This window comes from Lepidochelys olivacea (genome assembly GCF_965140295.1).
Source record: "Lepidochelys olivacea isolate rLepOli2 genome assembly, chromosome: 11".
NCBI lineage: Eukaryota > Metazoa > Chordata > Testudines > Cheloniidae > Lepidochelys > Lepidochelys olivacea.
In genome coordinates, this window is record NC_140421.1 from 57,514,193 (window position 1) to 57,530,192 (window position 16,000).

The 16,000-nt window shown below is 39.2% G+C and overlaps 1 protein-coding gene across 5 annotated transcripts in view; it reads right to left on the reverse strand.

Moving 5' to 3' along the window:
- Positions 1-15,000, reverse strand: part of RFTN2 (raftlin family member 2) — a 49,630-nt gene extending 34,630 nt beyond the window's left edge. The window contains exons 1-4 of one of the 5 annotated variants that reach the window (XM_084643290.1): positions 14,873-15,000; positions 14,289-14,435; positions 8,128-8,311; positions 1,126-1,237 (exon numbers count right to left, since the gene is read on the reverse strand). In XM_084643290.1, coding sequence (XP_084499416.1) covers positions 1,126-1,237; positions 8,128-8,311; positions 14,289-14,435; positions 14,873-14,978 — 549 coding nt within the window. In that variant the 5' untranslated portion in view covers positions 14,979-15,000. Of the gene's footprint in view, positions 1-1,125; positions 1,238-8,127; positions 8,312-14,288; positions 14,436-14,868 lie in introns of all 5 variants that reach the window. The other 4 variants (XM_084643289.1, XM_084643293.1, XM_084643292.1 and 1 more) reach the window with 4 other exon arrangements.
- Positions 15,001-16,000: the final 1,000 nt, after the last annotated feature.

Consider the following 16,000-nt stretch of genomic DNA (forward strand, 5'->3'; position numbering starts at 1 on the left):
TAGAAGGACAAGAGACACTCTCCCTCCAAATTACTAAATTTGTAACTTTTTAAAAGGTTTAACCATGGATTATTGATGCAATCATTTTAAAAAATACTGGAAAGATTTGAATTTAAGGGTAATTTTTTGACTAATAAAAATATTTCCCCTAATGCTTATACTTCAGATTTCCTTGTACGAGACTGAACAAATGCTTATTTTAAGTTTATTGATCATTTAATATATGTATTTAATATTAATGTATATCTGACTTACCAAAGTAAATTGGTATAAACATGAAACTGTATCTCATTTTAAATTCTGATTACCTCACAGAGTATTTATAATACAGCCATTTAAAATCTCTAAACAACTCTCTCAGCTACAACCTCAGTGATCCTAAAATATTTTAAAGATGCTCTTCCTTTAAACTTTCCTTAGCAACTAATTTAGACAACTATATTACTATCATTTTTGTAATAACAAAACTTTCCTGTTTCAATAGGTCTTAATTTAGAAGAGGAAGTGAGAGACAAAGTTTATTAGGGTGGAAGTTGAATATTCTTTAATTTTGAAAAGATTTACTGTACAAGTAACCAAAGGTAAATACTTCTATAAAAGCAACACTTTTGCATGCCAGTTGTAATTTACAGAATGAGATGAGACAATCTATTTGTCCTTGCTTAGAAAATCCATCTACAGATGTCAGTTTTATTTGAGTATATTATTTAACAAGGAACAAGTAAATATGCATTTTCAGATTTTAATTTAATACAATATTACAACATAATTCTAGAAGGAGCTACTATATGTGCATATCCCTTCAGAAAGTTTGATTACTGTTGCCTAAACCATGAAAAACAACAAAATAAAGGTCAGAGCCTGCTCCCAATGACATCAGTGGAAATCTCCTTTTGAGTTCAATGGGTTCATGACAGAGTGCTAAACAAAAAAAGAAGTGCTGAAGGGGGAAAAGCAACACTTCCTTCTTACTTAAATGAATGCCTTGGTAATTTTTATAAGCCAGAAAACCAGGTTAAAATTTGCAAATTGAAAAATAATTCATCTGTAAATGTAAATACATATGTTACAGTTAAGAATCCTGTGAGCAGAGAAGTTAATTTTTTTTTTCAAAAACTGCCATACCTTTTCTAACAATCCTTTCACTACGTCATTTGTCAGTGTTTCATACATTAAAGGACATTCCTCAATCACAAGCCTGGGGTGTCTTTGTCTTCTGGGTGCTGTATGCTTCGGGCTGGAACACGGAAAGAAAGCAGTCTTTGTCAGCAGCTTGCTGCTAACTTGCACAAAATGCTTGCATGTAGAATTCTTTTCTTTTTTGAAAAAAGTTATGAATGAAATCTTGGCAATACTTTTTTCACACTTCTGCTTAGAAGTGATTCTTTCCTATGTTTACACAAAATATCAGGTACTGTGCCTTATCGTGAAAGTACAAACAAAAGCTATATTAAGTATGAGTATAAATTTGTACCCATTTCTTGAAACATTCAAGTACTTTAGTGAAAAGGCATTGTTTTCGTAGCAAATAAATCCCATGTGTTCTCAAATAATAGAAACATACAATGTTACAAACCTTAGATTATACTATCAAATGTAAATAAATCTATGTGAATATACATAGAATGCTAATAGTCTTAGACAGTGTCATTTTAATCTCAAAAATATAGCCATGATTCTGGAGTTCTACATACACAGTACCCTGTTCAGATTTTTATGATATGACAGTCATTTCCAAATACAATATTTTACAATTTATATCAAGTAATTACATGGTATAATCAGTGTTGTATAGTTATAGGTTAAAGATCTCTTCTTAAAAAAGCATACATGGAGTGACTAAAATCACTTCAACAGAGAGATTTAGCTACCTAGTATGTTTATTATTCAGTTGCTTACTTGGAAAAATGTTTTTAAGAATTACAATATGGTACCTACATTGTCAATTTAAATTGTCAATATTTTCATTACACAAACACAGCTGTAGTGGATGTGTTCACAGGGGATCCATAGCACAGAGTGTAAATACTGTTTCTTGTGTGGAGGAATCAGGAGAGGTACATGCTCCCCCAGGCCATCTTCTTACTCAAATTCATGGATCCTGGTGGAGAATGCAAGGGCTTTTCAGGGGTTTCAGGACAGGGGGAAGCATGCAGTAGAAGAATCCCCATAGTGCAAGGATGTGGAGAAAAGAATCATAGAATATCAGGGTTGGAAGGGACCTCAGGAGGTCATCTAGTCCAACCCCCTGCTCAAAGCAGGACCAATCCCCAATTTTTGCCCCAGATCCCTAAATGGCCCCCTCAAGGATTGAACTCGCAATCCTGGGTTTAGCAGGCCAATGCAAAGAGTCTGAGGAGGGATTCTCCCTGCTGCAATGGCAAATATATGCTGCAGTGGTCGGGCAGGGGCACTGTAATTTAGACTAACTCCTGGTCCTCAGAGGCTTGAAGAGGGAGGGTGCAAAAGTAGTAAAAAGTTTTCTGTGCTGCATCTCCTAGAGGTACAGAATATCAGCCACAGTTTTCACTAGTCTTTCTTCCTCTTCTTTCCAGCTATGTGAGAGTAAATTGGGTTGTTTCCTGACTTGTGTATCAACAGAACTTTTAGCTAAATTTCCATTGTAGAAACTTTGACTAAAGATGCTGTATAAGTGAGAATTAACCTAGCTTGATTATCAGATCCCAAGTTTAGTATGCATGGTTGACTATGAGAAAACATATGATTTTATGAGTCAATTGAGCCAGTCTGGCCTGCAAGCATTGAGAGAAAACTGAACCTCACAATATAATTTTACAGTGTCACATTTCAGTGTAGAATCACATTGTAAATGAATTCATTCCAGGCTCTGATTGAAGGCAACTTACCAAAGAACACCCACTAAAGGCACATCTGTTTGCTCCTTAATAGCTAGGACAAACAGGAGAGTGACCAACTGGGCAATCTTGTAACCTAAGGACTCTCTTTGTTTTAAGTTTAAGCTAAGGCAGGAAGTATTCACTGTTGCTCTGTAAATCTAGGCATCCATGAATGAATGTGGGATTGAGGCAACTAGAAGAGAAGCTTGTAACTGGGTATTTTTAAGTTAGTGTGTCTTAATAGTTACTAATTGTTTCACAGAAGGTACACTGCAGATTTTTTCAGTTTGTTTTTGTTTAAATCAATACTTGCAATGTAGATTCACAGGATTAACTAATGTTTTGGGTTGGGTTAAACCCCGTTGAAACTGGTGGATGTAACAGCTGCCACTCATTTGGGATAAATATTAGAAACAATTATGTTTCTTTGTGGAACCAGATAGCTGAAACATCAGAGGCATCTGCCCAAAACAAAGCCATGTGCAAGGCTGCAGTAGAAGCTGAATCATGTGACCCAAGTGGGTTCCACAGTGGTCTAATAAACTAAAAGGTGGATGGGGAGAGAGGGATTGGAATGATGTGTCAGTGTGTGAGAGAGTCAGGAAAAACAGAGAAGCAGCAAAAGTCAAACACAGCCAGAACAAGAAGTGTTTGGAATGTGGCTCTGAGAAAAAGCCCAGAGAGAGAGGTTTTGGGCTACTCCTGTTTGGAGGTGGGGTAGATGCACAGTAGCAGGGTCCACACGGACACTTAGGATGAAGCAGGCTAGTGAGGGGTAGATTTACACCCTTTACTGCTGACTAAGTGCTTCTATCGACAAACCCATAGAGCAGCTTCAGGGCTGCTCTAAATTGCATCCAGGCGCTCACATCCCCACAGGACTATTATGGCGGCTGGGGATAGCAGGAGCATTGCAGCCCTGCCCCTTTTCCCCATCCTTATCTTCCACGTGTCCCTTTCGCTGGGAATTGCAAAGTGGATGGTATAGATCTGTGCCAGAGAGGCTGGTTATGCTGACTTCGTGATCCCTTTGTGACAAAGGCAGCAGAAAACCAGAGACTCTAGCACAAAATCTACAAATCAAAATCTATGCTCTGTGGTTGCCTGCCATTGATCTGCATAACAAAACCACCAAACAAATTGGCATGAGTAGTCTCCGTTCAAGAGAGGCACAGAACTGGAATATACAGTGGATTGAAGGTCAAAACGTAAATGTATTGGTAGAGTTCTTAGGTAAATTTGCAGTTTGTGCCTGCCCTAGGCAGTAATTAAATTCCATTGTTAGGAATGGAAGCTTTAGGCATTTTAACTTTCTATATATAAAAATATCAGTTTTAAATTATTTACATAACCCCTAATTGCTACCGTGACATAATGGAAATAACTCTGCTAACCATTCTATTGCACAGCTTACCATACTTCTTTAAAATGAAGGGTGAGAACTTCATTTCTGCAGAGTCTATACACTGATGCTTCGCTGTGCAGATTTGAGTGCTTTTTTCCTGATGTTATCTTAAGAACAGCTGGGTAAAGAGCATAGTGGCCATAGGTTTATCCCCCTAGAACAGTGGTCTCCAACGTTTTTACAAAAAGATCACTTTTTGAATCTAAGGGCAACCCAGGATCTACCCCGTCCCTTCCCCAAAGCCCCACTCACTCCATCCCCACCTCTCTCTGTCACTTGCTCTCCCCCACCCTCACTCACTTTCACTGGGCTGGGGCAAGAGGTTGGGGTTCAGGAGGGGGTGCAGGCTCTGGGCTGGGGCCGAGGGTTTGCAGTGTGGGAGGGGGCTCTGGGCTGAGCCTGGAGCAGAAGGTTGGGGTGCAGGAGGGGGTGAGGGGTACAAGCTCTAGGAGAGAGTTTGGGTGTAGGAGGGGGCTCTGGGCTGGGGCAGAGTGTTGGGGTGCAGAAGGGGTTATGGGGTTGCTGGCTTTGGGATGGGGTAGAGTGTTGGGGTGCAGGAGGGGATTTGGGGTGATGGCTCTGGGAGGGGGCTCAGGGTGGGATTTGGGGTGCAGGAGCGGTGTGGTGTCCTGGCTCCGGGAAGGAGCTCAGGGATGGGGGTTGCGGTGTGGCCTCTTGCTGGGCAGCACTTACCCCCAGCAGTTCCCAGTTGGCGGTGCAGCAAGGCTAAGGCAGGCTCTCTGCCAACACTCCCCTGTGGCCCCTGGGGAGGAGCGGGGGGCACGTGGCTCTATGTGTGGGCCCCTCTCGGCATGCACCACCCCAGCAGCTCTCCCGGCCAAGGGAGCTGTGGGGGCGGTGCTTGCAGGCAGGAGCAGCGCACGAAGGGAGACCCTTGCACCCCCCAACCCCCCCGGCCGCAGGGCTGTGCTGGCCGCTTTCGGGAGCGGCGTGGGGCTGGGGTTGGCAGGGGAGTCTGCCTTAGTGGCAGTCACACTGCACTGCCAGAGATCTCCATTGACTGGGAGATCCTCTAGGCTGGTGACCACTGCCCTAGAAGCTTATATGGAGTATCTTGCTTTCACAGCGTTTAAGAAAAGGAATATAAAATTCATGCTTTTCAGGCATAAGCCAACCACTAGTTCAGTTGGGTTAAGACGAAATTTCCTCTGTCAGCAATCTGTTTAGGGCCCAATTGCGTCTGTCTCTAATGCAACTATGCAGGAGAACAAGACTGCACTGCATAACTGTGCTGGGAATCCTTGGAACTTGGGTCCAGGGATGAAGGAGAGATCAAATGGTGTTCACTTGGTACCACTTCCCTACTCCCTCTAAGCAGGTGCACAAGAAGTAGGGCACAAGGAGGGCAGGGAAAACTAAACCATGGAAGATTTCAAAAAAGTCATGTAGGAGCTCAGGACACGTGTAATTCTCTCTGTGCAAGGCAGAATGAGACTGAGAAAAAGCTTGAGCTCACTTGGACTAGTACCTAAAAATACTGGAATTCCCCTGACCATTCTTACATATTTAAGAGTGATGTAAATGAAAACTCATCAAGTTAGAGATTGAAAAAGACTTTTTCAAAGTGGATAAAGTCAGAGTATGTTAACAAAATTTTTTCAGAAACGCTAAGAGTTCCCTTTCATCTAATCTTGGGAACACAGCTTTAAGAGGTAAAGTATACAGCTTTCACAAAAAATTGCTCTGCTTAGATTTGAGATAAAGAAAACAGGGAAAGCAGACAAAGATGTTCATTTACAAAAACGATACATACAGCAATCCCTTTGTTTTTGTACCATGAAATATACATATTTGTAGAGGGAAACTGGCAAAGAATGCAATTAGCGCTACAAAATGTACACATACATGTGTGGGTGATGGTTGAACCACCAGGCTTTAGAGGCATTCTCATGCTTGTGCGTGCATTTGTGTGCTCTCGCTCTATTGTCTTTCCATTATTTAGGCTAGAGAGCAGAAGCCTGAGTGACTCTGCAGCCTGGTGGTTAGACCACTCACCCATGATGTGGAAGACCCAGGATCTAGTCCCTCTGGTCTAATGGGTCTTTCATTATTTATCCACAGTGCAACAGCTTTAACAGGAGAGAGGGAGGGACTCCATACATCAGAATATCCCACAGATCACTGGTTAGAGCACTCACCCTAGTAGCAGATCCTTGTTTAAATTGCTTCTCCTCCATAAGTGGAGGGGGGACTGGAGCAGGGGGTCTCCCACCTCCCAGGAGAGTACCCTAACCACTGGATTACATGTTACGAGGGTGGTCCTCCCTACTCACCCCAGTATGATGCTGGCAGATCAGGTGCCAGCTCATGCCAAGACCCCCATGCCTCAATTGAATACTGACAAATATGTAGCTGGAATCAGTCTGGCTCACCTGTTTGTTAGTATTGTTAAAATAGGAATTAGAATGAAAAGAATGTGTTTAGTGCTTAGACTTTATGGAGTGCTTGTAAGATGCGGCATGCATTAATCTCATTTAACATCTGTATCCCATATTAAAAGATGATAATTGAGCATTTGTAGTGTAAGCTTCTGTAACTGTGTAAATCAACAGACAGGAGAGTGTGAAATGCTGGTGGCCAATGAAGGTGTCATGTCCTGCCCAGCAGGGAAGACTCATCAACACCAGATGGAACGATTGTGGAACATTAGACAATGAAATAATTTGTTGATTTCTCTCCCATAAAGATGAGTTATGCAAGTGAATTCCTCAGAGCTCAAGTGGGGAAGGGAATAAAAACTCCTAACAAGAAGTTAGTTTAATTGCATCTCTATGCTGGACTCTGAGGGGTAAGCTTTCTAGGCATAAGCAAAAGAACCCCAGTGCTTAGCCTGGATTAGCCCTAAAGGACGTATAGAATTTGCTTCTATTATCTTCTGAAACTTAAGATTGCAACTCAATTTATGTGTATGTCTTCTGGTTTAGCCTTGTAAAGATCTCTCATTTCCTTTTCCTGTACAATAAATCTTTAGATTGTTTATTATAGGATTGGCTACAAGCATTGTCTTTGGTGTGAGATCTAAGGTGCAATTGTCTGGGGGTAAGTGACTGGTTCTTTGAGGCTGGGAGCAACCTTAATATTTCTGTGATCCTTGGTGTAAAGGACAATCTAGCAAAGGTAGACTTACCTGGTCAGCAAGACAGAATAGAGTACCCAAGGGGACTGTATGTGGCTTCATGTTAAGGCTGTTATAGTACATGAGGAGTTTACACTTGATAATTGGCTGGTGAAATCTAATTACAGAACTCACAACTAATGTGGGGTTTGTGCCCTGCTTCTTGACAGTCTCCCCTGAGGTTGGGTACTTATGCTCTTGAGCCACTGCAGGACAAATTGACAGCTGTTTTCTTGCTAAAATGGCACAGGTGCTCTAACTCAAGAGGTTTTCCTGACTTACAGAGATAGGAGCTTCCCTGTAGACTAGTTTTAGGTGCTTATCTCTGTGAGAAGTGGGGCTTAGAACACACACCTCTGGTCAGCATTTCCCATTGGCTAGCTTATGCTGTTCCCTGCAGAGCCTGCTGGCCTTTGTGAATGGCAGTCTAAGGTGCCTATCTCTCCCTATTCATGTGCAGGAGCCTAGGTGCCTAATTCAGACTTCGAATTGCGGTGATTCATCCAGGTGCTCAAAGTTTGGCGTTGTGATGCTCAGTGTCACAACACCTAAATCCTTTCGAGCATTCAGACCTTGCTTCATCCTTGAAGGTGCTTTCTAACGTCCTGATTAGTATTAAAAGTTACAAGGAATGCATGTTGAAAAGCCATTTGCAAATTTTTAAAATATGAATGAAGCAAGTTCTATGTCATTTAATTCAAATAATTTTTCTCCTCTGCATATTTTACCTTAATTTGAGTCGTGATAGTACCACTCGATACAAATAACTTGCAGAAAAGTGCTTTCTTCGCCCAACAGGTAATATAATAGGATGAATTGCTCCTACAACATATCCTTTGATGTAATACTCTTCCACTTTTGTTGCTATATCCAACACAGAACTGATTTTGATAACTTCTGGATTCGAGGACACTAAAGGAATTGAATGAACAGAAAACATGGACATTATGCACAAGTGTTACTCAGTATGCAGGTGTTCATACATACAAATAAGCTACTTACCTATATCTTAATGTAGCACAAAAGATATAATACATCTATATTCCCCAATGTACATATATACAAAATATAGCGGATGCATAGTTGACCAGGAATTATACAGGGATAATAAAAACAGTGATAAAGTTATACATCTTACAAAATAGAAAGATCAGAGTAACTTTAAATCAGTTTGGCATCAATTTAATGATCTGTCTGGCTTTATTAATAGAGCGTAAAAGCTGTGTCAGCATCTATACCTCCAACAATCCTTCCTGATGAAAAGGAAGATGACAAAAAGGGAACATAATAAAAACTCTGTTTCTAAACTGGGATTCAGGCTTGTCTACATGAAAGAGTTGCATTGGTTTAACTTGAATCAGTTGTTAACCCAATTTGGCTAAAATATTGCAAACCTATGTGTGGACACTTTTATTTTGGTTTAAGAGTAACTTATTCCTAATCAATTTAAGCTAAACTGAAATAAGTGTGGTTTAGAGCAAAATAAGTGTCCATGTGGAGTCTTGTTCCAGTTTAACAAAACCAGTTTAAAAATCACACTTTTAGTTAAAGAGAGCACCTTTCTTGTGCAGACAAGACCTCAGACACTAATATCCTTATCCCATCCCAAAGTAAATCGAATGGTGTGCAGCTAGGGGCCAAACTATGCCATCAGTTTTTAGCAGAATTCCCCTTGGTCACACTGGGGAGTTGTGTTCAAACTGTGATGGCTCAATATAGTCTCATTTTCTGGTTGAATTAGCAGAAACACAAACGAGTACTTTTGGAGGCACATTTTATTTTGTAAAAAGAACAGGAGTACTTGTGGCACCTTAGAGACTAACCAATTTATTTGAGCATAAGCTTTCGTGGTCTACAGCCCACTTCATCGGATGCATAGAATGGAACATATAGTAAGAAGACATATATACATACATAAAGAGAACATGAAAAAGTGGAGTAAGAGGCTAATTAATTAAGATGAGCTATTATCAGCAGGAGAAAACAACTTCTGTAGTGATAATCAAGATGGCCCATTTTAGACAGTTGACAAGAAGGTGTGAGGATACTTAACATGGGGAAATAGATTCAATGTGTGTAATGACCCAGCCGCTCCCAGTCTCTATTCTAACCCAAGTATCTAGTTTGCATATTAATATGAACAGAGACTGGGAGTGGCTGTGTCATTACCACTCTTCTCACTTACAGCCCCAGATACAGTTGTCAGTATCATGTTTTCTATGCCACTGCACAACTGTTAATTCTAGAGAGGAGATTGTTTTGACTGGAATTTGACACTCTCCAGCAGGAACACCTGCTGCAAATCTTTTAGTTCATTTTAGAGTTCTTACAGTTCCTAGTTTTTTCACTATGCTTTTGGTGGATGAAGAGATGGAAGGGACAATGTTGTTCAATAGTATCAATGTGTGACTCAGATTGGAATTAAACATCGAAACCACGATGGTAGTTTTTAGATTTAAAAAGCACTTTTAAGAGTTGGTTTAGGATTTTCCTCTTTGTCTCTCTCTCTCAAAAGAAAATAACTTAAGTTGAAACGAGTTCACTCTCCTTTGATTTTACATCAGCCTCTTTGATATAAAGGGGAAAAAGTACATAAAAGCACAATGATAAAAACACCACTTTGAAAATATATTCCATATGGTTCAATTCAGGTTCCCCATCTCCCTCTTCTTAATCACCTCCCCAGAAAAGAGATGTGCTGTAGCACATGATACTCATGGCACCATGTCTTCTCCCCACATGTAAAGGGTCTGTCTAACATACAAGTCAGAGAGTGTGCACCTATTTTCCATATCTCATGTAAACACACATGTAGAATATGATACTGACCAGGACACTCCATTTCATCAGCCTTTTGGGATCTGGTGGTTAAGATTAAATTTATGATGTTCAATCTTAGCTCTAAGAAAAGGAGTACTTGTGGCACCTTAGAGACTAAAGTACTTAGAGACACAAGTACTCCTTTTCTTTTTGCGAATACAGACTAACACGGCTGTTACTCTGAAACCAATCTTAGCTCTGCCACTAATCTGCAGTGTGGTCTGCAAAGTCTCAATCTATCTGTGCCTGGTTCTCCTATGTAAACTGGGGATGATATCATATGTATATCACAGGTTTTTTTAACGACTAATTAGTTAATGTTTGTACAGTACTTTGAAAAATTAAATACTAAGTATTATTGAAGTAATTACAAAGTATTATTAAATCCTATCCTGGGGGAAAGCCTAATGCCTGATGTGCCCTCTGCCACAGGAATCTTGCTGGCACAGGGCAGATTTCTGACAACAGCTGGACAATATACTGTGGGGAACATTTTTTTGCGCCTCTGGGCAGGAACAACATGCATCCCCATATATGCACTGATGGCAGAATGGGCACTAGCAGACACAAATCTAGATACTCCCACTAATACAAACTATGTTACCTTGGGGACATGATGCAAGGGCTGTTGTGTTATCCGGCTATACCTTACAATTCACTGTTGTACAGTGCAAATGAAACATTTCTTGCTAGATCTGTAGAGGTGCGGTGTAGGAAAAGAGGCTCATTTCAAATATCTTCTCCATCGCAACCCTTGCATGCTAGATGACAGAATTTAGCCCTAAGTGAACCGAGCTATAAAATTCCTAACCATAGTTCCTTTAAGCACATTCTGCATAATGAAGCCAATGGACATGTTCAGGTTTACTGCAACACATATGGTGTAACTTAGACTGCATGCCACAGCCAAAAAAGCAGGTTTGTGTAAAACATGGCCCACTTCCATCATGTTGCAAACTGTTGCAACTATTCTAAAATTTAAACAGAATTTCTATCTTGTTGTGTTTGCTCACAACAGCCAATCACAACTGTTACAATAATATAACCCAGAAGTTTGAAATGTTAAAAGGTGATAGCAAATTAATTTGTATATACATTTGTGTTTATCCAAAGTGATAGATGCTTTTTATTGTTTGAAATTTCAGCATGCTGATACGAAGAACATAGACACAGGTTTCTATTAAAAAGAGATGTGAAGGAGGCATAAAGCATTATAGTGAGTGTGGGAAAATTCTAGTGATCCCCAGTTACATGTTTTAGTTGACCTTCCAAAATACTTTAGTCAAGCTGCTTATGTGAGACACACCTCATAGCTGCGGAGATAAAATTGGCACTAAGAAATGGACACTTAAAACCACAGTTGGGTAGATTCTCTACTTTATTCCACTCCCTTTATTCCACTCAAGTGGTGCAAAGTGAAGACTGATTGCATCTTCCTACCTAGGGATTTTTCTGGTGTGGGGGAGCATCCAGTGGCCATTGATCCAGTTCTTAGACCACCATCCCTGGAGCATGTTAGGGACAAGAACGAGAGGCCAGATCACAATGTACTCTAGCTCTGCTTAGCTGGTTGATAGTTCCTAGGCTGCTCTAACTGGTGTAAAGGCTTGATAGAGAATCAAGTGAGTTTTAATAGTCTCCTTGATAAGCCCTTCATTCTGTTTCTTTGAGCATAAACTTGTTGAGTTAAACTCTGCACTAGCTTAAATTTAATGTAACTGTGCTTGTTATACTTTCATCCCAATATACAATAATATATGTAAAGTGGGGATAGAAAGGGTGTAAAAGTAAGATTTTAAAAAGTTTTTTACTTGGGACCAGATCAGGTACTTAGGTGTAAAAATTCACACAATGAGCAGTACATGTTGGGCACGATCTTCTTTTTCCTCAACGAGTAGAAACTGAAAGTGCTATGAAGACAGCACTCAGGTCTCTGACAGCATGAGATTCATGTTGCTCAGAAGTGATACAAGCTGGTTGATCATAAACTATATTAACTGAGCTCTTAATATAGCTCCCTTTATCCCAAAGGTACTGGTGCAATAAGATGCAGGATGGAGCTGATAGTTTATATGAAGGAAAAAGGTACAGGTTCAAAACAGGCCCTACAGTAAATTGGCCACTCCCTGTATTCCATGAACAAAAACAAAGTTCACTATAATTTAGAATTTTCCTAGTAAAAGAGGGCGAGAGCAAGTGTGTACTGAGATTGTGTGTGTGTGTGTGTGTGTATGAACGTAGCTCTGAAAGGCAGAGGTATATGAGAATATAAAATATATGCATGCAACTGACATTGTTTTACACAGATAGGCCTACATTTTCAAACTTAGTTGCCTAAAGCTAGGCTCTTAACTCTATTTTTAGGCAACTAACTGAAAGTGACCTGAATTTCAATGTTGTTGAGCACCCATAATTCCCAGTGAAGTGAATGCAAGCTACAGGTACTAGGCAGCACTGAATATCAAATAACTTTTAGTAAAGTGCCTAATATGGATTCATGAGTCTAGTAATATGCACCATGGTTTGAAAATGTGACCACAATTTTTTTGCAATGTGACACTGGTTATTACATATGATGATGCTAAAAGAACCACCTTTTTCCCCCCACACCTTACTAAGTACATATTTAGTTTAACATTGAAAACAACTAACTTCTTTAAAACAAATCCCTTCCAGAGTGTTTTCATAAACTTGTATGTGCATAAAAATATGATTTAGAACACAATGAACTATTTAGGAACTCCAAACAAACTTCAGAGTCAAGGAAAGAAGTTTTATTATCCTACACATTCGTAGCAATACAGCAGCAGGTAGTTAATTTATGTATTACACAACCCAGCTCTAGTCTTGGAGTATATTGTTACTACTACTTCTCAATACAAAGAAGTTTTGTTTCCTGAACCGAACACGTGAATGAACAACTCCTCTTTCTAATTAAAAGCTAAAAATACTGTTGGTTGTCAAGTACTATAATTTAGTACAATGCTATGTTTTCTATTCATCAAGTCATGCAGCTTACTTAATCATCAACACTTCAATATGTATAAACATGAACATTAATGTAATCTGGCAGTTCAAAGACCTAGTTCAATAGAGGTCTGACTTTTATATTTATTAAAATATTCCTGTACCAAGTCACATAACAGATAACATCACAATTTCCCCCCTTTTGACTCTTTCCATTTATCAGCGTATTTACTTTAAATCCCTACCAACAAGAACATCTCGTAAAACTGTTAGTTATAAAATGTGCAGTCTTACAAAGTAACTGCAGCACAGAGCTGTCTGTTGTCAGAGGGCAGCCATCTGGACTTGTTTATTTGTGTTTTCAACTTTCTGGAACAGGGAATTACTCTGTCAGAGACAGGGAACCATGTAAATGGAAGTACCCCACAGCGCACTGTCTGCCTCTAATTGTACACAGAGATTTTAATTTTATTTCAGGCACAATTTTAAAAGACCAGTAAGCAGTTACAAAGTAAGAGGTAGAAAGAAGGATTTAAAAATAGGCTCATTAATAACTAATCTATAAGACTCTCACTAAAATATCTGCCATAAGGCTAAAAAAAGGTTTCCTTATAGCATTTTAAAAACTATTTCCATATAAAGTAATGAGCTATGACTATAGGTTTTTGGAAGCTGAATAATTTAAAAAAAAGAGTTATTCATTTAGGGCCAGATTCCACCATTTCATGCTGAATGTACTTACTTTTGAGAGTAGCCACACTAAATGCATGTGTGTGTGTGTGTGTGTGTGTGTGTGACTCAAAATCAATAAGGATGGCAGAATCTGGCTCACCGGAATCTAGGAAAATCTTTCAAGCAATTTCTGTCCAGTTTCCTTAAAAGGACAACTGTGTAACTTTTTTTTGTTTAATATGTAAGAAGTTGCAACTTTATTTTATCTGAGGACCTTAGATTTAAAATTTCCAACTAAAAGGCTGGTATGATTAGCTTTGATAAGGTAAATGAACTTCACTTTCTCTTATTTGAATCAGAAGAAATAAAAATAGTAAAATGTAGTTCCTTCTTTAGCAAGAACTTATAAGATAAAATAGAAGAAAAATACCTTCTAAAGTAAAATCCAGCAATACATATTCATAAGCAGAGTCAGTCTTTGTTTCCACTTGCGGTCTCTTCAACGTAGAAAATATTTTTCCAGGGCTGCTATCATCTGGGTCTTCTAGCTTTCGTAGTCCGCACCCCATGGCAAGATCTGCAAAGGAAAAATCACAGGAAAGGGGGTGGGGAAAGCAGCAAGTTCTGTTACTCTGAGGGAAAAAAAAAAAAGTAACAAACTTAACTGCCTTGGATTTTGTTTACTAGTAGCCAAAAATCCAAAGACAGAAAAATTTCAGTTCCCAAGTTAGAAAGTGCAGACATTTTCTATTAGTTTTTTCAAATAAGCATTGCACCCGTAATGACTTCAAGCTACTAACTCATCAAGAGTGGGCTTGATTTTACAGAAACGTACAAGCTGCTACAACTTAGCAAAGATTTTCCATGCCACGTCAATTTACAGCCAGCCCCCCCATCAGCATTCTGTTGCAGAGGACACCAATAGTGCTTTGTCTGTCCCTCTTGGCTGACTGATAATGAGGCAAAAAAGAACTGAAATAATAAAGTTAGAAGGAAACATATATAATTACCTACTGTCAGAAGATCTATTCAGATGCAGTAGTAAATGAGAGGAAAAAGAGCAAGTCAGAATGAAAGAATGAGAAAAGAGAGTCTCAATATGGTTAGAGACGAAAATCATTTCCAGAAAGGAAGTCAGCTTCAAGAGGAAATTGCTTCTGGCATCTCAAAGGGAGGAAAGTAAATGAAAAGCAGTTTAGACTCAATTTTAGATTTGAAAGCTTGGTTCTTATTTTCTTTCCACAGGAATTTTCTTCCCGATGGAAAAGCATACATGATCATGCTGTAATAAAGAATTTTCTTGGCAAGAAGAGTATATATGATCACTGTAAAATTTATTTTAAAAAATCCAGGTTAATAAAAGACAATTCAACTTTTGTTATATTTTATTTTAAAAGGTCATACTAAAATGCACCTTATGTTAAACCGAAGAGACTGTTGTTTCAAGTTATGCAGTATGAATAAAGTTCTGTGGCCATTTCCCTTCCATTTTCCATGTACATTAAATAGTTAAGACTTTTCTTTTGTCAGACTTACTACAGTGATTAGTACAGCAATAGATTTTCATCTTAGTAAAGAGGTGCTTTTAAATCACATCACATAGCTCTATGAACCTGTAACATAAAAGAGCTTTTTACAGTGGAGAAAATGGGAGATGGTGTAGCAACAATGTAGACAACAGTGACACAGTAGACCCAATTTTATCTTCAGGTGCAGGAACAGAACTCACATTGAAGTAACTGGTTCCAGTTCTGCCCTAACATACAACCCAGTGCATGCAGTTATTCAGGATGTACATCAGAGCAAAATAATAGTCAGTGATTTCAGGGGGAGATGCACACATGAAACACAGAGGACAGAATTTGGCTTAATGTGTGGTATTTTATTACATCAGGATAGCAGTTTGGAAAGGAGGGGTCTTTTGGAAAGGTCTCGTGTATTGATTTATCTGAGCTGGTTATGGTGAGACACAGAGAGAATGGAGTTGGATTTTGCTGTCAATTTGCATACGGTGTCCTAAACAGAGCTGGGCAATTAATTTTTTCGGCAATTCCAAAAAATAAGGGGGGGGGGAAATTGGTTCAGGTCAGTTTGAAGCAAACCCAACATTTTTTGGCATTTTCAGTGAATCGAAAAAGTCAG